The 25,045-nt window shown below is 35.5% G+C and overlaps 1 protein-coding gene and 1 pseudogene across 2 annotated transcripts in view; both read right to left on the bottom strand.

Moving 5' to 3' along the window:
* Positions 1 to 3,089: 3,089 nt before the first annotated feature.
* CCDC18 (coiled-coil domain containing 18) overlaps positions 3,090 to 25,045 on the bottom strand; it is a 119,652-nt gene continuing 97,696 nt past the window's right edge. Inside the window, exons 28-30 of the mRNA XM_082861385.1 lie at positions 21,110 to 21,310; positions 10,900 to 11,367; positions 3,090 to 3,245 (exon numbers count right to left, since the gene is read on the bottom strand). Coding sequence (XP_082717511.1) covers positions 3,231 to 3,245; positions 10,900 to 11,367; positions 21,110 to 21,310 — 684 coding nt within the window. The 3' untranslated portion in view covers positions 3,090 to 3,230. The remainder of the gene's footprint in view (positions 3,246 to 10,899; positions 11,368 to 21,109; positions 21,311 to 25,045) is intronic.
* Positions 22,618 to 23,572, bottom strand: LOC309975993 (archaemetzincin-2-like; annotated as a pseudogene). The gene has a single exon. The product of its transcript is annotated as an archaemetzincin-2-like (transcript).

Below are 25,045 nucleotides of genomic sequence, written 5' to 3' on the forward strand. Positions count from 1 at the left end.
TGTTTTACAAATTTTGAATGCAGGTTTTCTGTCTCATATATTTATAGCTCTCTCTCTGTAGCATGCATTTTCATTTTCTTAATGCTGAGAGATTTAAGAGAAGCTTTTCATTTTGATCAAGTCACTTGTTTAACTTTTATAACTAGTGCTTTTTGGGTCCTAAGAAATCTCTACATACTCCAAAGTCATGAAGTTATTCTCCTATGCTTCTTCCAGAATCTTTAAAGTTTTAGCTTTTACATTTAGGTTTATAATCCACCCTGACTTAATTTTAAAATATAATATGAGGTAGAAATTAGACTATTTTTTTCCCCCTTAAGTTTCTCCAACAGTTCCATCATTATTTGTTGAGGGCTTTCCTTTCAACATTGAATTACTTTGGTGCCTTGCTGAAAATCAGTTAAATATATACCTTTACATATTATATATATATATAAATATATATTAAATCATATAAATATATAAATACATAATTCGCTATGTTCCACTGATATATTTATGAACTCTTTTTAGTTCTATTGAATTTTAACTTTATAATAATTCTTAAAATCAGGTAGTATAGTGTAAGTCCTCCAACTTTGTTCTTTTTCAAGATTATCTGTCTACTCTAGGTCCTTGACATTTCCACTTAACTGTTAGAATCAGCTTGTTGAAGTCTTTAAAAAAATCTATTGGAATTTTGTTTGGGTCTGCATTGAATCTATACATCAATTTGAGACAGAACTGACATCTTAGCAATATTGAACATCATGAATGTGTTATATATTCTCTATCTCTTTATTTTTTTATTTTATTTTTTTTTTTGCGGTACGCGGGCCTCTCACTGCTGTGGCCTCTCCCACTGTGGAGCACAGGCTCCGGATGCGCAGGCCCAGCGGCCATGGCTCACGGGCCCAGCTGCCCCGTGGCACGTGGGATCCACCCGGACCAGGGCACGAACCCGCATCAGCAGGCAGACTCCCAACCACTGTGCCACCAGGGAAGCCCTCTCTATCTCTTTAAATCTTTGTCTTGGCAGTGTTTTGAACTTTTTAATATACAGGTCTTCATGTCTTACATTAAATTTTTTCCTAGGTACTTTATGTTGCTTATTGTTGATATGAAAAAGGTTTTAGTGATTTGAATAGAAGATAAAAACAGTCACAACAGTCCCTTAAGCCAAAGCATAATCAAGGCCCTAATTCTCTTCAATTCGGTGGAGGCTGAGAGGTGAGGAAGCTGCAGAAGAAAAGTATGAAGCTAGCAGAGGCTGGTTCATGAGGTTTAAGGAAAGACACCATCTCCCAACATCAAAGTACAAGGTGAAGCAGCAAGCGCTGATGCAGAAGCTGCAAGTTATCCAGAAGATCTAGCTAAGATAATTAATGAAGGTGGCTACACTAAACAATAGACTTTCAGCGTAGACTAAACAGCCTTCTATTGGAAGAAGATGCCATCAGGACTTTCATAGCTAGAGAGGAGAAGTCAATACCTGGTTTCAAAGCTTCAAAGACAGGCTGACTTTCTTGTCAGGGGCTAACATAGCTGGTGACTTGAAGTTGAAGCCAATGCTCATTTACCATTCTGAAAATCCTATGGCACTTAAGAATTATGCTAAATCTACTCTGCCTGCACTCTGTAAATGCAACAATAAATCCTGGATGACAGTAAATCTGTCTACAACATGGTTTACTGAATATTTGAATCCCACTGTTGAGACCTACTGCTCAGAAGAAAAGATTCCTTTCAAAATATTACTGCTCATTTACAACACACCTGGTCACCAAGAGCTTGGATGGAGATGTACAATGAGATTAATGTTGTCCTCATGCCTGCTTAACACAACATCCCTTCTGCAGCCCATGGACCAAGGAGCAATTTCCACTTTCAAGTGTTATTATTTGAGAAATAAATTGTAAGGCTATAGCTGCAATAGTGAGTGATTCCTCTGATTGATCTGTGCAAAGTAAACTGAAAACCTGCTGGAAAGGATTCACCATGCTAAATACCATTAAGAACATCTGTGATTCATGGGAAGTCAAACTATTAACACTCATAGGAATTTGGAAGAAGTTAATCCCAAACCTCCTGGATGACTTGGAGGGGTTTAAGACTTTAGTGGAGGAAGCAGCAAGAGAACTAGAATCAGAAGTGGAGCCTGAAGTTTTGACTGAATTGTCACAATCTCATGATAAAACTTGAATGAATGAGGGGTTACTTCTTATGGATGAGCAAAGAGAGTGGTTCCTTGGGATGGAATCTACTCCTCGTGAAGATGCTGTAAAGACTGTTGAAGTGACAACAAAAGATTTAGAATATTATATCAACTTAGGTGATAAAGCAGGATTTGAGAGGATTGACTCCAATTCTGAAAGAAGTCCTACTGTGGGTAAAATGCTGTCAAACAGCACTGCATGCTACAGGGAATTGTTTGTTAAAGGAAGGGTCCATCTGTGCAGCAATCTTCATTGTTGTCTTATGTTAATAAATTGCCACAGACACCCCAGCCTCAGCCACCACCAAGACAGAGGAAAGATCCTCCATCAGAAAAAAGAATATGAATGCTGAAGGCTCAGATAATGCTTAGTATTTGTTAGCAATAAAGCATTTTAAAATTAAGGCATGTACATTGATTTTTTTTTAGACATAATGCTACACAGACTAACATACATAGTTATATAAACATAACTTTGATTATGCTTGATTTGTTTACTGTGTATTTGCTTTATTGCAGTGGTCTGGAACTGCACTAGCAATAAAGCATTTTAAAATTAAGGCATGTACAAGACTGTCATGTGGATTAAATGAGTTATCAAATATAAAATGCCTAAAATAGTGCTTGATAAATGGTAAACATTCAACAAAAGCTAGCCATTATTAGTACAATTATGAACCAGTGGCAGAATGAGCTCTAAATTCATATTACTTGTTTTAAAAATAAAGTATCACTAGAAAAATAAGCAAATAATATGGTAGTCTGAATGTACTTATTATGCATTTTAACAATGATTTCTACATAAAAAATAAAGAAAAGGAAAGTAGCAAGTTTAAACCAAAACAATAAATAAAGTGAATTAATTTTCACAAAAAGTATAAGTAAGCTTTAAAAGAAAGAACTTTCTTTAAAAACCTTAAAATTTATTCAAAAGCAATAAAATAACAGTTTCTATGAAGTATGAACTGTATATAATAAGTAAACACAGCACAGTACCAAAAATTCCATTTTTCATCACATCAACGTCTTCTTTTAATTACAAATTTTCTCCCTGGAATAATGCAAATTAATAGATTATTATTTGAAATACTAATTTAGCATTAAAAGTCCACTATAATAATGAGGGGCATAATTTAAAGCAAGAGTGGAAAATATTTAGTCAGTTGAAAAACATGAATCAGAATGTCAGTAATGGACCACATCGATAGAAAAAGCAAATAAATCTGGTTGGGGGATTAGGAGGGAGTGCAAAATTAAATTCAATTGATTTTAAAAGCAAAAACAGGTGACAATAAAAATAAGATATTTAGACATTGGTGTCACTTTATGGTTCAACTGAAGGCACAGTAAGATAGATGAAGGGCTACATGAAAAAAGTCAATGAAAAAGAGAGAAGAGAGAAAAAAACAGAGCAGGAAAGGAAAAAGACAAGAGAGAAATGTTGCACAAAGAAGTAGCACAACATACAAAAGTAGAAAAATAGAGGGAAAAGTCTCAGGAGATTCTAATACTATAGGTCAAATATTCTTGTCGTATCTTGGTCTTTGCTTGGGCCAGGAATTTGAAAATATTATCATGTCTCTAGGTACTTACCTGTACTCCTACTTCATCTTGGTTTTTTTTTTCCACTTTTAATTGTTACCCAATCACTGATTTTATCAATTCTCATTTTTCATCTTATTGCACAGTATACAGGACCATATTTTGTAAACTACTTTTCTTTTTGAAAGTAAGAGGGATAAATAATACTCCTTTCAACTTCCTAATAAACTGTGAATTAGCTAATTAATTCACAACACTTCTACTGCTCTAATCTAAAACAGGAGTTCTTAACTTGAAGTCTGTGAACTCCTTGAAATTGTGTTCAAAATTGTGTGCATGTGTAACTTTTTGTGAGTTTTGAAGCTTTTGTCAGAGTCTGAAAGCAAAATACTACTGTGGTAGAGGCTTTACTGTGAATGGAATTGCCAACATAGTTAACCATTAAGAAAATCAGTATTGGGGCTGATCTTCTTGTTCCAAGAAAGGAAGCTAACACTTATTTAACATTTCTCACATACCAATTTCTATGTTCTTTCTGCTGTACCAGTGGACTTTAAGATTGCACTCTTTGGAGCAGGGCTAATGTACATCCTAAGCACAGTCCAATAGTGATGCCCCCAGCCCTTCCATTGCTTAAAATAAAGAGCTTTATTTTACACCTTTACACATATTAACTGATGAGTTAAATGCTATCAGGACTTAGCCTGCTGGTTTTTACTCTCTACAGAAGTGAAACTCACACCATGAATTAGAAACAAATGTAAATATCTGACAACACCTTCAAACCAAACTTTAAAACTTTAGTCATTCACCATACCAAAGAAAGATTTTTTTAACAGTGTAGATTAAATTGGAATATGGCAGATAAAGACAATAACAAAAAAGTCTACTATAGTCAAGTGTGGCAGTGAAAGGGTTAAGGGCATGATAGCTGGGGCAAAAAACTCTGTGGTGCTCCCCTTCCCTTGGTGCCCTAAGCTTGTACTTATTTTCCTTAAAAGTTAATCCAAGGCTGCTCTGTAGTTTTTGCATGAGCAGCCATGAAAGAGGTGAGCAAGTAATTGGGTAAAGCTCAGAAACAATTCACCCTCAATCAGATAAACTATCTTTGTATCTGATTGACATATTTGTGTTTCTTTATAACATTTCATTTAAACAACACTCCTTGGCATTTTAAAAGAGCTTAAAAAGTCTGCTTTTAAATCGGAGACCAATCCAATGTCTACTTTAGTGATGGGTGAAACAAGCTGAGGACCAGAACTAGCCTGTACATCAAGGTTCTACACCCCAATTTAAAATACTTCATGTCAAATTTTACAAAGTGGTACACAGTTATTAATGCAATGCACATGTAAATGACCATGAAGGTAGTTAAAGAGTAAAACCATAGCAAGTCAAAGTTTCTTTCAATAGTAGCTGTCCTAGCTCTGAATTTTCTTACTTTCCATTAGAAAAAAACAGTGAAATTAGAAAAGAAAAAAATGGAGGTCCTACAGAAAAAAGCATTGAGAAGACATCTTTAGCCACCTTTTCCTCAACATTAGGTATAATCAGTAAGTAATGACCATTAGAGAATTGAAAAAAACCCACAGATGAGCATTTATCAAGCATCAGTCCTAGCACAGGTTCCAAAGGACACCGAATATAGTTCTCAGCAACCAAAAGAGCCAGTCCTTTCTGCCCAAGACAAAATTAAGCCAACACAGAGGCTCATGAGTTATAAGAGTCCCAAGTGAGCCTCAAGTCATGATGAGTATTGACAGTGAAACCGAGCAGGACCCTGTGTGGCTCCTGGGCACAGAAGCCTTTCTGTGTTCCCCGTTTATTGTTTGTAGAAAATAGGTTTCAGCCTCCATGACCTTCCCTGAATTCCAAAGGGCAGGTTCAAACTGTTGCTAATCAGGGAAGGGAGGGGACACAGAGACAGACAAAGGAGGAACAGTCCAAAAACAATAGCGCAGCCTTGGGGCAGGGTCCTGGTTCTGCCTCAAGGGATACACATAACAATATCTTTGAGCTCTTCTGCAGAACTAAAACTCCCAACAAATGGAAGATGTTAACTACTTGAAGCATTCTTCATTCCAGTGAGAAAGTCACAGTTTGATAACCTCAAGAACCACAGAAGCTCATCAGGAAACCACCTGAGGACAGATTAAAGGAATACAGGCCCTGCACATACCCTGATCCTTATCAGCAACCCTGCCCTTGAACCATTGCTATAAAATTCCTCACCAAACTCCCTGGGTTTTGAGGCTATGAGCCTGCTGTATCCCCCTTTGCCTGGCAAAGCAATAAAGCTCTCCTTTTCTACTTCACCCAAAACTCTGTCTCTGAAATTCAGTTCGGCACCAGTGCACAGAGGCCAAGTTTTTGGCATTAACAGTGGTTAATGCATTTAAAACTCAGCAGAGTATCACTAGTGTTAAAAAACAAAATACAACCAAGTATATTTGAAGATCTAATTGGCTTTATGAATAATGCATGAATCAGATAGCATTTCATCTAGTAAACAGAGAGGTGCTCAGAGTGTTAGGGGAAACACTGACTGAAACTGATGCCCTAGCCAGGCACCATAGTAACCACTTGCATGAATTACCTTAAACAGGAGGTCCTGGGAAGGAATGCAGAATTAACAAGCTACCACCAACCGGAGTAATTCAGGGAAGGTCAAAAGGAGAGAGGAGACACCAGTCCATATGTCCTAGCACCCTCCCAGAATTCTCGCTGGAATCCATCTTGGCTGAGTGATGTGTGCGCCACCAGGAAGGACCCTGAGTCAAAATGATTGGCCAGAGACAACCTGGAAACTAATCCCATCACCGTCAAACCCAAGACTGAAAGCCAGTGGCAGAGCAGTCCTCCTGGGTTCCCTTACCCTCCTGATCTCCACCCAGGTGCCCCTTCCCAATAGTCTCTTGCTTTGTCAGCACATGTGTCTCCTCGGACAATTCATTTCTGAGTGTTAGAGAAGAGTCCACTCTCAGGCCCTGGAAGGGGGTCCCCCTTCCTGCAACAAAAGGAGCTGTACAATATGGAAGGCTTTAATAGGCAGAATCTGGGCAGGATAAGACAGTTATTAGCAAAAGAAAAGAAAGGATTGTTTCAGTCAAGGTCACCTTTCTTTGGGGGAAGGGTGGCAGGGGTCTTATCAGGCAGATTACCCCGCTAATGCTGATCAGAAAATTCCAATGATTGACTTAAAATTCCACTCCTAGGAGAGGCTGCAATTAGGTCTTGGTTTGCTGTCCTAGGGGCAAGTGACTCCACTTTGTGCTCCACCTTTTTGTTTTTTTAACACTAGCAATAAATAAAACTATATGTGTACAGAATTTAACTTTGGCTAGATTTTCTTAAGAACTGACTAAAGTATTTTGCACTGAGTTTCCATGATAATAGAATAGGTAAATTGATTTGAAATATTCAAATCCATCCATCTTTCCCAATGAGCTTTAGAGTGAGAAATATTCTATCAGCTGTGTAGTAATTTTAAGTCCCACAACCTTAATCTCTAATTGACTAAGTAGTTGCAAGACCAAACTATATAATTAGACAGTACTGAAGAAAAGATAAGTACAATTATGTAAATAGTATTATCAATAGTGGTTAAGAACAGAGACTCAGCTTCCTCATCTATATAGTGAGAATAATAATAATAGCCACTAAAATAGAAGATTTGGTATTATTAGGATAATAATAGTACCTATCACAAGGTTGTTAGTAAAGATTAAATGAGTTAATCTATGTAAAGCATTTAGAATAGTAAATCTATCACAAATTTATCCTGTATAAATTCTATTTTACCAAAAATAAGACTCTTGTATATCCATGACTGTAAGGGCCATTGGAATATAGCAGAGGTTCTTAAAGGGAGCAGTACTCTCCCCTAGGGAACATTCTGGAAATCTGTAAGAGTACTTGTTGGTTGTCACTATGATGGGGAAAAAGGGACATCCTGTTGCTGGCACAGAATAGACAGGGACAAAAGACACCAAATGTCTTATGGTTTGCATGGCAGTTCTACACAACAAAACTATCTCCTTGGCAATCCTACTAGACTTCCCTAGTCCATTTATATTTTCCCACTCTACAAGATAACTGTTTCATATACCTCCCCTCTTCTTAAATCTCTAATACCCTACCCTGCCTTAGCTGATAACCCTGTTTCTTATTTCACTAAGAAAACAAAGGCAATTAATAATGGAATTCCTCCCCTCCCACCATGTGTTTCTTCCACTCCATGTATTTCTGTACCCTTATATTCTGCCTTCCTTCCCAGTACAGTGGATAAACTGCCCCTTCTTTTATTCAAGGCCAATTCTACTTCTCTTCTGGATCCTGTCCCCTTCAGCCTACCTTAAGGATTTTACTCCTTCCACTCTGTCTTGCATTATCAGTTTCCTCATCTACTGGATCATTCCTACCAACATACAAAATGCTGTTTTATCTCTTATCCTAAAAAACAAAATAAAAAACTCTCCCTTGACATCACATTCCCCTCATTTCTCTGCTCTACTGTATATCAAGAGTTGTTTATTCTTGGTGTTTGCATTTCTTCTCCTCCCATTCTTTGCTGATTCCACTCTAATCAGGCTTTTATCGTCACTATTACTCTGAAGCCATTCTTAAAAATGTCATTAACAGCTTCCACATTACCAAATATGATATCAATTATCAATCCTCACTTTATTTAGCAACATTTGACACAGTTGATCTCACCCTCCTTCTTGAAGCACATTTTTACTTGGCTTATGGAATATTATTATACTCTCCTATTTTTCTCCTATCTCACTGTTTACTTCTCAGTTAGCTTTAATTTAAATTATCAATACTCACATGCTAAAAGTAATTTAGCCTTACTAAATTAGGCTTAGTTTTTGGACTTTTTTCTTTTTTTAACCTCCATTAATTTCCTTGATTTAATCCATCATTATGGCTATAACTACCATCTATATGCTGATGATATCTAAATTTATAATTTGTCTCATAAATGCAACAATTTATCATCTTCATCTAGACATCTAATAGAACTCTCAAATTTATTATATCTAAAATCAAACCCTTGATTCTCTCCATGCCTCCAAATCTGCTCATCTCCTAGTATTCCTCATCTCAGTAAATGCTCAGTTACTCTGGCTAAACTCTTTGGAGTCTTTCATGACTTCTATGTCACTCAAAACCTACATCAAACACTGTTTGCTCTACCTTCAAAATATATCCAGAAATTGAACCATTCTCAACACCTTCACATCTATCCTCCTGCCTATCCAAAATCATATCCTGCCTGGATTTTTACAAGTAGCCTCCTATATGTTCTCTGTTCTTGTCCCTTTATCATCCATTCTTCATAAAGCAATCAGAGTGATCCTTTAAAAACATAAATCAGATCATGTCACTTTCTTAAGCATAACCCTCTGATATCTTCCCATCACACTTCAAAAGGAGCTACAAGATCACTATGGCACCCCCACCTCCACTACCCAACCCTTGGCATTATCTCTTATCACATCTCCTCCCTCTTATTTACACCAAATCATCCATACACCTCCTAGCAGTTTTTTGAACATACCAGGCATGCTACCACCTCAGGACGATAATACTTGTTTCCATTCCTCCAATGCTCTTCCTTCAGATACTGAAGTAGTTTAATTCCTTACTTCCTAAAGGACTCTGATCAAACGTCATCTTCTCATGAGACCTTCCCTGATCACCAGATCTAAAACAGTATACCTGAGTCACATCATATCCTCTTACCAGCTTTTCTTCATGACACTTATTTCCACCTGGCATTAGAGCATATGTTTATTTACTTGTTTATTGATGATCTCCCCACTAAAATGTAAGCTCTGTTTGGACAGGGTCTTGATCATTTTTGTTTTGTTTATTTCTATAATCCCAGTGCCTGGTACATAGTAGATGCTCAATAAATCCTAAATGAATTAAATGGCTAAATAAATGATATACAATAAACACAACTGTAGTTTTAAAGGCTAGATGAAAATTAATTTTATCAGGCTTTATAGAAGTTTGCCTTGTTTATTTTATCATCTTGTTTGCTATACAACAAGATGATAAAATAAACAAGGCAAACTTCTATAAAGTTTGAAATTTCATAATGTGTAAATTTTGTTTTTACCAATACCTTGAAATTTCATAATGAAATTTCATAATGTGTAAATTTTGAAATTTCATAATGTGTAAATTTGAAATTCATAATGTGTAAATTTTGTTTTTACCAATACCATTATTATTTCTAGTCTTCTGCTTATAAATAATAAATTAAGCTTTTTCTTTTTTTTGGCTGTGCCATGTGACTTGCAGAATCTCAGTTCCCCACCAGGGACTGAACCTGAGCCAGGGTAGTGAAAGTCCGCAATCCTAACCACTAGGCTATCAGGGAACTCCCCAGATTAAGCTCTTTTTAATGTAAGGAAGGACGTGGAGAAATGAATAGAAGCTCCAACAGTCTTTGTCTTGGATCCATTCTAAAAACACTTTTTAAACTTTTTAGGCCACCAAACCTATTTTGATATGTTTGAAATGAGGCAAATGGGCATTTGAAAAAAGCTGAAATTACCTGGAAGAGATTCTTTATTTCTTTGTGCAAACTATAGATTAACTGCTTATAAACAATGTCGAGTGTCTGTAAGGTATGTGTAGCAGGGACAAAGTTGCCTCTTCAGTATGATATGCTCAGGAATAATGGGAGCAGAAAAATCATGTGAATGAGATATTCTGAGCCACTATGGAAATTCTATGACCAAAACAAAGACTACCTTAATAATCTTTACTAGAATGGTTTCCAGGAAGTCTAGGAACACAACTAATTTTGGAACTCCAAAAAACATTCTCTAATACTCTGGAGTTCAAAATACTTTCCCAGTATGAGGTAGAATTAGTCTTCAGTCAAATATAGGGATTATATTTAATCAAATATATAGGCTACTTTAACAAAAGGTAATTTTCAAAGCTTAATTTTCAACTCTACTTATCTGGGGTAAAAGCATTCTAAACTCACAATGGAGTTTTTCATACTTTCAATATTTGTGTACATCACCTAATGGCATGAGTGCTTCATTTAAACGTATGGGTTTCTTTCTTACAGAAAATAAAATGATACTAATTGGAGACAAATTATTATAACTTCTAATGTATGAAATACATACCTGAGTTGAACCAGCACCTGTTTGCATAGAAGACTTTTTTAATAGTCTCACTTCTTTGTTTATATATTTTAGCATTCCACTAAGTGTACTGAAGTCATTATTCTCAGAACTATCATCTTCTAGGTCATATGGGAGAGGTTTAAATGAGTCTGACTGGGTATAAGTCAGATCCTTCTGGCTTTCTTCTAATGTTGAAGGTTGTTTCAACTGCATTTCTTTTAAGTCCTGCAGTAATTCTTCAGAAAGATCTTCATCACTACGAGTTCTGAAACTAAGGTCACTGGCACTAATAGAGCGACGTAGTTTTCTACGCTTGAAGAAAGCTGTGTGAGAATGCTTAGCAAATTTTGAATCTTGAATATCAGGCTCAATTTCTACTGGAGATGTAAATGGGGCTGGTAGAAACTTGATGTCTTCTGCCCTTTCATGTCCAGAAATTTTGGCTTGCAATCTGGTTAATTCTGATTCCTGTAGAAAAATTGGTACATAGTAGGTGCTGATTACATATTTCTTAAATGAATGAATCACTTAGAAAATCAGACTCTTAGAAGTCATCTAAGTTAAACTTCATCCTAGTACAGAAATTCTTTTTATAACAACTCTTGAGTTTTCCAAGCTCTGTTAAAACCCTTCATTGTGGGAAAATTATCTATATTCACTAGAAATATGTTTAAACTATACTAAAGAATTCCACTGAAAATTACATTTTCCTTATAGAACTTTTTCTTTCTTAGCATTGATGCCAATATAAATTTCTATTCAAGACTGAAATCTTACATCTAAAAAATTTTCTGCAAAAGTATAAAAAGGTATACAGTCATTTGTTAATCTAACATACATACATACAAAAAACAATGCCCTGCAGAGTTTTCTAATAGGAAATAAATGTCTATTAGCTACTCTGCTTTATATGTCATCATCACAAGAAATCTTTACTAGAAAATTTTCAAAGAAAAGCCTTTAAATGATTAATAATATTTAATAAATTAATCCTTATTAAATAAACTTTTCATTTCTGTTTTTCCGTGTCCTTCATTTGGGTCCTCTGACCCAAATTTGGGATCCTAAGAATAAGATTGCATACACTGAAAAGCGATAAAGCCAAAAAAAAAAAAGGGAAGACATTTTAATTTCGAAAGTTAAACATACGTAGTAGTTTCCTGTTCAAATACATTCTCCTTTTCTTACAAGTATCCATAAGATGCATATTTCTAAACCAGTCACTTTTAAACTGATAGTTTCTATTCTTTCTAAAAATACTGTACTTAAAACTAAAACTGTCATAACCACAGTGTACATTGCAAAATGAAAGTTTAACATGCATATTTCAGTCCTTTGATGTCTTTACAGTACTTTATCTAGATAAACTTGATTTATAAGTGGCAGAAGTGCGAATTTTTTTTAGTAAGTCTTGTATTCACATTTTTATAATCATAATTAATGAAGTAATTATAAAGTTGACACATATAAGGTCGTGTGCAGTTTAAGTTTTTTTTTAAACTTCTGTGTGTTATCTAGCCAAACTGAGAAATGTGGTATCTCAGATAAGCAGGATTCCATTTAACTTACAGTTCAACACCTAACTTTTACAAAGAAATGTAGTATATTGAATATATTAAACATAATTCAACTTTTTCTTAAGACTCAGAGAAGTTCACTTCTGTGATCATTATTGTAGTGTGCAATAATACAGTGATGTCTTCAGGGCTTTCAGAAAATGGACTTAGCTTTGCTCTTACTTCCTCAAATATGAGGGTACTTGTTAGGGTACCAAAAGAGGTGAACTGGAAACAGTGCCTCAAACAGTGTTCTTCTCTTCTCCCTCACTTCTGTTTCTGTTCTCTGTCATTTACTGCTGCTGTCAATGAACTGCTTTCCATTATTTATAGTTACTTCTAATTGTTACATTTATGCCAGCTTCTGCTCTTCTATTAGCTTTTCTTCTTTCTTTCTCTCTTATCCTCCTTAACTTCTCTCCAATCTAGACTCTGGAGCCAGCTGTGGTTGCCTTACTTTCTACTGTCAGAAAACAAAGAAATTCTACCTCTGTCTGGTATACTGGCTAATCATAGTACATGTTCTAAGATCTCTGTATGTATGGTTCATTTAAGAATTGCTGCTATTTTGACAATATTTTCACAACTTCCTAAGTATTTGAACTTAAAAACTTCTGAATAATTGATAAGTGCAATACAATTTTATTTATCTCATTGGTAATATCTAACAAGTGAGCAGACATTATTACTGTGACAAGGGATATACAATGCAGAATCTTTAAAATTTTTAGTCAATTTTTTGCAATGAAGTTTTATTATTTTGTGTAAATGTTGTAAATCCCCAGAACACTAACTATATTACTATTTCATAGAGTGTTCAACTGAAACATAATTTTAGATTCTGTCTATTCATCTTTCCTCTAGTACTGTGAATATAAAGTATTTTATAAGAGGAATTTAAGTGCTCAGGTTAATAATTACAAATATTTCTAAGGTATTAATTGACTGAGTTCTTTTGGTTTTCAATAACTTCCATTTTGCTACAAAATCATTTATTGCTTCAAAACTATCAGTGAGGTTAGTCTTTTTTTAAGGTCTTAGCTGACAGTGTTAATCATACTTATTGGCAGTTTGAACTAATATTAAATTTTTTATCTCTATGCATCAATACTGAGATTAATTCAAATTCCAGAGTAAACTGTCATGATCAATAGGGGTGAATAAGTAGCAAGAGGTTATTTGAAAAATGACATATGTACTCAAAAACCAGTAAAAAAATTTTTTAGCATAATCTTGCACTTTCTACTTTATGATTTTTAGAGGAACTTGCCTGATTTCGAAAAATACTCCTATTTTTTCTTTTTTATATATATCTTTATTGGAGTATAATTGCTTTACAATGTTCTGTTAGTTTCTGCTGTACAACAAAGTGAATCAGCTATATGCATACACATATCCCCTCCTTCTTGAACCTTCCTCCCACCCTCCCTATCCCACCACTCTAGGTCGTCACAAAGCATCGAGTTGATCTCCCTGTGCTATGCGGCAGCTTCCCACTAATGCTCCTCCTTTTATTTTTTTATTATTATTATTATTATTTTTTTCTGCGGTACACAGGCCTCTCACTGTTGTGGCCTCTCCCGTTGCGGAGCACAGGCTCTGGATGCGCAGGCTCAGCGGCCATGGCTCACAGGCCCAGCCGCTCCGCGACATGTGGGATCTTCCCGGACCGGGGCACAAACCCATGTCCCCTGCATCGGCAGGCGGACTCTCAACCACTGTGCCATCAGGGAAGCCCTGCTTCTCCTTTTAAAGTACTTCAAGTATAAAACCCTCTGAAGTAAACATTATGATTAAGTTGGTATTTGCACAAGTTCCAGGCCAAGATGGCGATATAGGCTCCTCTCATATCTCCTCCCACACACAAAACACCAAATCTACAGCTACATAAGGAACAATTCCCTTCAAAAGAAACAAGCTGAGAAAGAAACATTTACACATTGGGTGGATAAGAAAATGCCCACACCAAAACTAGTAGGAAAGCTGAGACTCACTTTTGCCATAAACCCCACGTCAAGCACAGGGCCATACAATGGGAGGGAACACCTGACTTCCAGTTTCTTCCTTAGAAGCAAACGGCTTGGATCCCACATCTAGTGCTCCAACTTTTAAGACTTCCACCTGAGTGATGGGCCCTCAAAACACTTAGCTGTGAAAGCCAAAAGGGCTTGAGTCTGACACACAAGATTACAGCAGACAAAGAAGCAGTTCTTAACAGGCTTCCAAGGATGTACTATGGCTATCCCCTTAGAACTCAGTACAGAAGGAGCAGTACAAGGGAACCCTGTAAGACTATCAGCAGAAACTGCAGGCCAGAAGGTAGTGGCATGATATATTCAAAGTGCTGAAAGAAAAGAACTGCCAACCAAGAACACTCTTCCTGGGACTTCCCTGGTGGTGCAGTGGTTAAGAATCCGCCCCGCCAATGCAGGGGACACAGGTTTGATCCCTGGTCCGGGAAGATCCCACATGCCATGGAGCAACTAAGCCTGTGCACCACAACCACTGAACCAGTGCTCTAGGGCCCACGTGCCACAACTACTGAGCCTGTGCGCTGCAACTACTGAAGTCCGCGCACCTAGAGCCCATCCACAACAAGAGAAGCCACCACAATGAGAAGCCCCTGCTTGCTGCAGATAGAGAAAGCCCACGTGCAGCAACAAAGGCCCAACGCAGCCAAAATAAATAAATAAATAAATTAATTAAATAAATACTCTTTGAGTTAAAAAAAAAAAGAATACTCTTCGTGGCAGTTGTCCTTCAGATTTGAAAGAGAGATAAAGCATTTTCCAGAGAAGCAAAAGCTGAAAGAGCTCATCTCCACTAGACTAACCTTACAAGAAATGTTACAGGGACTTCTTCAAGCTGAAATAAAAGGATACTAATTATTAACAGGAAAACATGAAAATTTAAATCTCATTGATAAAGGTAAATATATAGTTAAATTCATAATACTCTAATGTTGTAATGGTGGTAAGTAAATTACTTATAACTATAGTATGAAAGTTCAAAGACAAAAGTATTAAAACTAAAACTACAATGATTTGTTAATGGGTACACTGATAAAAAGAAGTAAATTTTGACATCAAAAACAAAATAAAGGGGGGACAGAGTAAAAATGTAAAGCTTTAGTATACATTCAAAGTTAAGTTCTTATCAACTTAAAATAGACTGTTATACATGTAAGATGTTTTATGTAAGCCTCAAGAAAACTACAAAGCAAAACTTATCATAGATACACAAAGATAAGGGAAACTAAACATTCCACTATAGAAAATCATCAAATTATAAAGGCAGAGAGCAACAGAAGAAGAAAGGAACGAAGGAATTAAAAACAGCCAGAGAACAATGAACAAAATGGCAATAGTAGGTCCATACCTATCAATAATTAAATATAGATGGACTAAATTCTCTAATCAAATGACAGAGTGGTTTAATAAAAAAATAAGACCTAACTGTATACTGCCTAGAAAGACTCACTTCAGTTTTAAGGACACACATAGACTGAAAGTGAAGGGATGTAAAAATATATTCCATGTAAATGGAAACCAAAAGAAAGCTGAGATAACTACACTTATTTAAAAAAAAAAACAGACTTTAGGCCAAAAGTGTAACAAGAGACAAAGAGGGTCATTATATAATGATAAAGGGGTCAATCCAACAAAACAATATAACATTTGTAAATATTTTGCACCTAAAAAACACAGGAGCACCTAAATATATAAAGCAAGCATTAACAGACAGCAACATATTAATGTAGGGGGCTTTAATATCCCAGTTTCATCAATGGATAGATCATCCAGACAGAAAATCAATACGAAAACATTGGACCTGAACTACAAGTTAGACCAAATGGACTTAACATTTACAGAACATTCCATCCAACACATGACAGGAATGTACATATTCTTCTCAAGTGCATATGGAACATTCTCCAGGACAGATCATATGTTAGGTCACAAAACAAGTCTTAATAAATTTAAGAAGATTAAAATCATATCAAGCATCTTCCAACTACAGTGGTATAAAAGTAGAAATCAATTATAAGAAGAAAACTGGAAAATTCACCATTACTTGGAGATTAAACAACATGCTACATAACAACCAATGTGTCAAAGAATAAATCAACAGAGAAATTAAAATTATCTTAAGACAAATTAAAATGGAAATATAATACACCAAAACTTATGGGATGCAGCAAAAGCAGATATAAGAGGGAAGTTTATAGCGATAAACGCCTACATTAAGAAACAAGAAAGATACCAAATAAAACAACCTAAATTTCTACCTTAGGAAATAAAAAAGGAAGAACAAACTAAGCCCAAAGTTAGTAGAAGGAAGGAAATAAATATCAGAGTGGAAATAAATTAAACAGTGACTAAAAAGACATAGAAAATATCAATGAAACTAAGAGCTGAGTTTTTAAAAAGATAAACACAATAGACAAACCTTTAGCAAGGCTTAACAAGAAAAAAAGAGAGAGAACTTAAATAAATAAAATCAGAAATGAAGAGGAAATGTTACAACTTGACACCAAAAAAATACTAAGGATCAAAAGGGACTACTAAGAACAATTATACACTAACAAATTGGTCAGCAAAGAAAAAAATAGGTAAAATCCTAGAAACATACAACTCAAGACTGAATCATGAAGAAAATATAAAATGAGATCTCAATAGACCAATTACTAGTAAGGAGATTGAATCAGTAATAATAATAATAAAAAAAAAATCTCCCAACAACAAAAGTCCAGAACCAAATGGCTTTATTGGTGAATTCTAACAAACATTTAAGAATTAATACCAATCCTCCTCAAACTAGTCTAAAGAAAAGAGATGGGAACATTTCCAAACTCATTTTACCAGGCCAGCATTCCCCTGATACCAAAACCAGACAAGGATGCCACAAGAAAAGAAAATTACAGGCCAACATCACTGATGAACATAGACATGAAAATCTTCAAAAAATATTAGCAAACTGAATGGCCAGCATCAAAAAATCTACAAACAATAAATGCTGGAGATGGTGTGGAGAAAAGGGAACCCTCCTACACTGTTGGTGAGAATATAAATTGGTACAGCCACGATGGAGGTTCCTTAAAAAACTAAAAATAGAGCTACCATACAATTCAGCAATCCCACTCCTGAGCATATATCTGGAGGAAACCATAATTTGAAAGGATGCATCCACCCTGATGTTCATTGCAGCACTATTTACATCAGCCAAGACATGGAAGCAACCTAAATGTCCATCAACAGAGGAATGCATAAAGAAGATGTGGTACATATATACAATGGAATATTACTCAGCCACAAAAAGGAACGAAATAATGCCATCTGCAGTGACATGGATGGACCTAGAGACTGTCATACAGAGTGAAGTAAGTCAGAAAGAGAAAGACAAATATCATATAATATCACTTACATGTGGAATCTAGAAAAATGGTACAGATGAACTTATTTGCAAAGCAGAAACAGAGTCACAGATATAGAAAAAAACTTATGGTTACCAAGGGGGGAAGGTAGGCAGATGGGATGAACTGGAAGATGGGGATTGACATATATACACTACTATAAATAAAATAGATAACAAATGAGAACCTACTGTCTAGCACAGGGAGCTCTACTCAGGGCTCTGTGGTGACCTAGATGGGAAGGGAATCTAAAAAAGAGTGGATGTATGTATATGTATAACTGATTCACTTTGCTGTACAGCAGAAACTAACACAACATTGTAAAGCAACTATACTCCAATATCACTTAATAAAAAAAAGTATTTTAAAATAAATAAATATTTTTAAAAAATATTAGCAAACTGAATTCAACAATGCATTAAAAGAATCATATACTATGATCAAGTGGGATTAGGTCCAGGGACATAAGGATGGTTCAACATCTGCAAATCAATGAGATACCACATTAACAAAATGAAGGATGAAAGTCATATGATCATCTCAAAAGATGCAGAAAAAGCACCTGACAAAGTTCAATATCCATTCATGATGAAAATGCACAACACGTGGTTATAGGGGGAATGTACTCCAACATAATAAAGGTCATATATGACAAACCTACAGTTAACATATTACACAACTGTGAAAAACTGAAAGCATTTCCTTTAAAATCAGGAACAAGACAAGGATGCCAACTCTCACCACTTCTATTCAATACAGAATTGGGAGTCCTAGCCAGAGAAATTGGGGGAAAAAAAAGGAATAGAAGGAATCCAAATTGGAAAGGAAGAAGTAAAACTGTAACTGTTTGTAAATGACATGATATTATATATAGAAAACCCTAAAGATGCCATCAAAAAACTGTTAGAACTAGTAAATGAATTCAGTAAACAGCAGGATACAAAATCAGTATATAAAAATCTGTTGTACATCTATATATTAATAATGAATTATCAGAAAGAGAAATTAGTAAAATAATCCCATTTATAATTTCATCAAAAAGAATAAAATGCCTAGAAATACATTTATCCAAGGAGATGAAAAACCTGTACACTGAAAACTGTAAGACACTGATGAAAGAAACTGAAGAAGATACAAATAAATGGAAAGATATTCTGTGCTCATGAACTGGAATAATTAATATTGTGAAAATGTCCTTACTATCCTAAGTGATCTACAGATTCAATTCAACCCCCATCAAAATTCCAATGGCATTTTTCACAGAAATAGAACAAGGTATCCTAAAATTTGTATGCAACCACAAAAGACCCCAAACAGCCAAAGCAATCTTGAAGAAGAACAAAGCTGGAAGCATCACACTTCCTGATTGCAAACCATGTTACAAAGCTATAGTATAGTACATATTAGCATAGAAATGGACACATAGATCAATGGAACAGAATAGATGGCCCAGAAATAAACCCATGCATGTATAACCAATTAATTTATGACAAAGGAGCTAAGAATATACAATACAATGGAAAGAACAGTATCTTCAATGAATGGTGCTGGCAAAACTGGAGAGCCAGATGTAAAAAAATGAAACTGGACCCCGATCCTACACTATACACAAAAATCAACTCAAACTGTATTCAAAACTTAAATTTATGACCTGAAACCATAAAACTCTTATAAGAAAAAACACGGGGTAAGCACTTTGATATCAGGCGTGGTGATGATTTTTTGGATTTGACACTAAAAGCAAAGGCAACAAAAGCAAAAATAAAAAAGAGGGACTCTATAAACTAAAAAGCTTCTGCACAGCAATGGAAACCAATAAAATGAAAAGGCAACCTACAGAATGGGAAAAAATATTTGCAAATCATTTACTGATAAGGAGTTAATATCCAAAATACCTAAAGAACTCATACAACTCAAAAGCAAAGAAACAATCTAATTAAAAAATGGGCAGAGGAAATGAATATACATTTTTTTCAAAGAAGATATACAAAGAGCCAATAGGTACATGAAAAGGTACTCAATATCACTAACCATCTGGGAAATGCATATCAAAATCAAATGAGATATCACCTTATACTGTTAGAATGGCTATCATCAAAAAGACATCAAAAAGAGATGAGTGTTGGCAAGGGTGTGGAAAAAAGGGAGCCCCTGTGCACTGTTGGTGGGCATGTAAACTGGTACAGCCATTAAGGAAAACAGCATGAAGCTTCCCCCCAAAATTAAAAATAGAACTATCATTCGATCCAGCAATACCACTTCTGGGTATATATTCAAAGGGAATGAAAACAGGTTATCAGAGATATCTGTACTCCTATGTTCATTGCAGCATTATTCACAATAGCTCAGATAAGGAAAAAACCTAAGTGCCCATCAACGGATGAATGGATAAAGAAGATGTGGTACTACCAAACGTAAAATAGATAGCTAGTGGGAAGCAGCCACATAGCACAGGGAGATCAGCTCGGTGTTTTGTGACCACCTAGAGAGGTGGGATAGGGAGGGTGGGAGGGAGGGAGACACAAGAGGAAAGAGATATGGGGACATATGTATATGTATAACTGATTCACTTTGTTATAAAGCAGAAACTAACACACCATTGTAAAGCAGTTATACTCTAACAAAGATGTTAAAAAAAAAAAAAGATGTGGTAAATATACATACAATGGAATATACAATATGCCCTTTGGAACAACATGAATGGACCTTGAGGGCATTATGCTAAGTGAAATAAAACAGAGAAAGACAAATACTGCATGATATCACTTATATGTGGAATCTTAAAAAAAAAAAAAAGTCAAACTCATAGAAACAGTGAGCAGGAAAGTGGTTGCCAGAGGCTGGGTGGTGGGGGAAATAGGAGAGGTTGCTAACAGGGTACAACCTTTCAGGTATAAGATGACTAAAGTCTGAGGGATCTAATATATAACATGATGACTACAGTTGGTAACACTAGTTGTATAATTGAAATTTGCTGAAAGATTAGAACTTGAATGTTCTCACACACACACACAAAATTTTTTTTAAGTTCATGGTTGAACGTAAATTATTTCTCCTGTGGTAATATGATACATATCAAATAAATAATGTCTAAATTCAGTGTCTTCTAAATAAAGTGCATTTTATTCAAATAGGTCAATTTTTGGTTATTTAGTCCTCTACAAACTACAAGGATGGGAAAATAAGTCATAAATTTACTTCATTATAGTTCTGCTTTATGTACTTTTATATGTTTACTTACTTTAATAAGTAATGCTTCGTTTATAGCTTCAATTACTTTATTCCTGTCTTGGACTTGCTGATGCAAATTGCTTATAGTGTCCTGAGCTTCTTTTAATTCTAGTTTTGTTTTCTCTAACTGTTCATTTAGTTGCTGAACAGAAGTCTTTTGAGAATCAGCAGTAATCTTCCACTTCGCATGCTTCTCCTGATGTGAAATCATCTACATAGCCCCAAAATTGAAAAGGAAAGGAAGAAAGAAAACAGGGTGAAGTTGGTTTCAACAACATTCTAATACTTTCCATTTCCACTTAAACGAAAGTAAATTCTGTTTGTAGTTACAAACATGATTTCTCAACAAATAACATACTAGAGGGAAAAAGGGGAGAAGGAACCCATAGTTTTAAATTTACTTAAGAACAGTTAACGAAATACCATGGACTGCTTTTGGATCCTGATTTGAACAAATCAGCTATAAAGACATTTTTGTGATAACTGAGGAAATCTGAACAATGATTGGATGTATGATGACATTAAGGAATTAAAGTCAATTTTTAGGTGTAATAATAGCATTGTGGTTATGTTTTTTTAAAATAGCCCTCATCCGACTTCCCTGATGGCGCAGTGGTTACGAATCCACCTGCCAATGCAGGGACACGGGTTCGAACCCTGGTCCGGGAAGATCCCACATGTCTCAGAGCAACTAAGCCCGTGCACCACAACTACTGAACCTGCACTCTAGAGCCTGCGAGCCACAACTACTGAAGCCCGCGTGCCTAGAGCCTGTGCTCTGCAACAAGAGAAGCCACCGCAATGAGAAGCCTGCACACCGCAATGAAGACCCAATGCAGCCAAAAATAAAAATAAATAAATAAATTTATTAAAATAGTCCGTATCTTTTAGAAATGTTTACTGATGAAACAATCATGTTTGGGATTTGCTTCAAAACAATATGTGATATGTGGGGGAATGTGGGGAAGGGAAGAAAGGGAAGTGAGTGAGGTTAAAGATGACCATAAAGGTGACCATACTTCCCAGTTTGCCTATAGCTGTCTAGGTTTTATGCCTGGTATCCTGGTGTAGTTACTAATAGCACCCTTTTTCATTCTCAAAAGTATTTCCTTTTAGATAAAAGAGATGGTCGACATACTTATAGATTAAATCAAATTGGCCGTGAGTTGATAATTACTGAAGTTGAACAATATATAGGAAGAGTTATACTATTCTACTTTTGAATATGTTTAAAATTTTCCATAATAAAGTTTAAAAAAATCTCATTTTCATTGGAAAAAATCAGGAGTTTTGCAATTAAATAACTTTTCTGACAACTCTGAAACCTGTATTTTAAAAATTACAGTTAAAAACTATTGATCTCCTTTCCTATTACTTTAATGACATATCCTCTCATTTTTATATTCAACCAACATACACACTTTAAAAAAATCTTTGTTAAGAACAACAACAAAAAAACCTATATATATATTTTTTAACCTGTAAGTATTTATTTTAATTACTCCTATTTGAAGGTCCTTATTTTTGGAAAATAGCAAGGCATTTTATTATCCACTCTTTCCATTCCTTAAAGGCTTCTACAGGTTTTGGCAAATTCACATTATCCTCATGACTATGTTTTGGAGGGAGGTGTGTCAGCAGATTCATCTTCAATCCACCTCACCAGCGCTTTGTACCCTTCCACAGTGCTACAACCAATAGCATGCTGTAACTTGTGTAAACAGATAGGGTAAAAGTTTAGGGGGCACTGGTCAGCTTTTCCCAAATCTTTGGAACCTTGCATTAGATGTTCAAGCCACTGGCAGTGTTAAAGTCCAAATCTGTGTCCAATCTCATGGGTTAAAGTTTTATAGGATCAAAGTGGCAAAACACTAGTCATTTCAGGAATGTAATAGTTATCAAAAATTGAATAGTCGTTTGAAGGTGTTCTCTGCAGCTTCTTTACCTTGCCTTCATAAGATAAACTATTAAAAAAACGCCATACCTGACAAGGCTGAATATCCCCATACCATCTGTTAAAGAGGCCTGTCCAAAGGCAAAATTCCAGGGAATCTCTTGGGTAATGCTCAGTGTTATTCCCACAACACAGAAGGCATCTTTAGGCTTCTAATTTTTTAGAACTTCAGGGTATGCCCTGCATGAATTTGTAGGTTTTGGATGTTATCACTGACTCTAAAAGAACACCTTGCAGAGACAGGAACTGGTTCTAGGAGCTTTACTGTCAAGCCACAGAAAAATGCTTCACAGTAGCCCTTGAGTCATTTAATATATTCTTCACTGATAACTCTGGTGTTTCCTAGAGATCCAATGCACTGTATATAAATACTGCATTTCTCTGGAGAGGGTGTCTTTCTGTAAGGATCACTGAAAAACTTTTCAAAAGTCTTGGGGAGCCTCAGGATGGGAGGTATCCAATCTGATCACGAATGCAAGATGGGTCCAAAGGTATCACCCTTTGGCTGGAAGTCTTCATTTATCAAAAGCTGTTCCACCAGCACCTAACTTTTACTGTGACACAAGTGCTGGGTTCTTAAGATGAGAGCTGTTTTTAGTGTCTGTTTAGAGTTCCATACTGTTTGCATAATGAAAGGTCTCTTCCATTCACATCGTGTTCCTATGTAGAGCTTTCATTTTTCTGTCTGAATGGGTTAAACAGCTGTTTCACCACGAGGCTTAAAAGGACCAGCATGTCTGGGGCCTGACTGGAAAAGCATTGTGCTGGGTGCCTTCATCCCCAACAGGCCTCCAAGACACCAGCTGCAGCCCCTGTGCGAGTATCCATATTAGGTGTTTTTATATGATGCATATAAAATATTAATACCAGATATTAAACAGCAATACTAGAACCAATTTTTATAATTCATTTTATGTACTATTGCTTATAAATAATTTCAGGATGCTTATAAAACTAAAAGTAAAAAATTGGATGATTAAAATAAAAGTAGAAATTCAGACCATGTAATAAAAGCATACTGAGTAGTTCCTGGCAAATACTTGAGATGGACCAATTATTACTGATGGTCACTAAGTTGACCAGCTAATATCAAATAATTATGCTGAACTCATCAGCATTCACATTTGTCTCTAAAGACCAAAGGTTGTAATCTCTTGGCCTGAGGACTGGATTCAGCTTGCAAATGTGTTTTGTTTGGCAGACAATGTTTTCAAAGAGATTTGACTCTAAATGCATTTAAACAAGACATGGTGACCACAAACCCAACTTATCCCTCACAAAGATGTTACCAAACTCCCTAGAAATGAGTTTAATATAAATATATTTGCAACCATTGCCATACAGAAAAATGCTTTATTAGAACTTCATAAGTAATTTATTCAGATCTTAAACATAAATTCTGGATATCTTCAAATATAGTTTTTAAAAAGACAAGAAATGCTATTCTAATGGGTGACACTGCCCATTTCTATAAAGGCTCAGGACACATGGATAGATAAAAAGTATTGTACTGCCTCTCTAACTTACTATCAGAGCAAATGTTGAAAATTACAACACATTAATAGATCTACATCACATGAAACGGCTTATATTGGTTATTAAATACCTCCAGTTAGTTTTGGCAAGCACTATTTTATAACCAATGATACAATGATAATGATGTGCCAGGCTCTAGTGTAAGAACTTTAACTACACTAATTCATTTAATCCTCAACACAGTTTTATGAAATAGATAGCATTATTATATCCATTTTAGTTAAAGATGTTAAGTTAGTTGCCCAAGGTTACATAAGTGTCAAGTAATGAGCTGAGATTTAGAACCAGGATGCCTGACTAAAGAATTCAACCTCTTAACCCCACAGAATATTAGTTCACTGGATATGAAGCAAAAGTTATACGTTTAGGATACCAGAAATGGAAGACCACATGTATTACTCTATAATGAACATTTAAGAGCTAGACTTATACTTTGTTCAGATAGATCAACACACT

This window comes from Leucopleurus acutus (assembly GCF_964270905.1).
Source record: "Leucopleurus acutus genome assembly, chromosome: 2".
Lineage (NCBI taxonomy): Eukaryota > Metazoa > Chordata > Mammalia > Artiodactyla > Delphinidae > Leucopleurus > Leucopleurus acutus.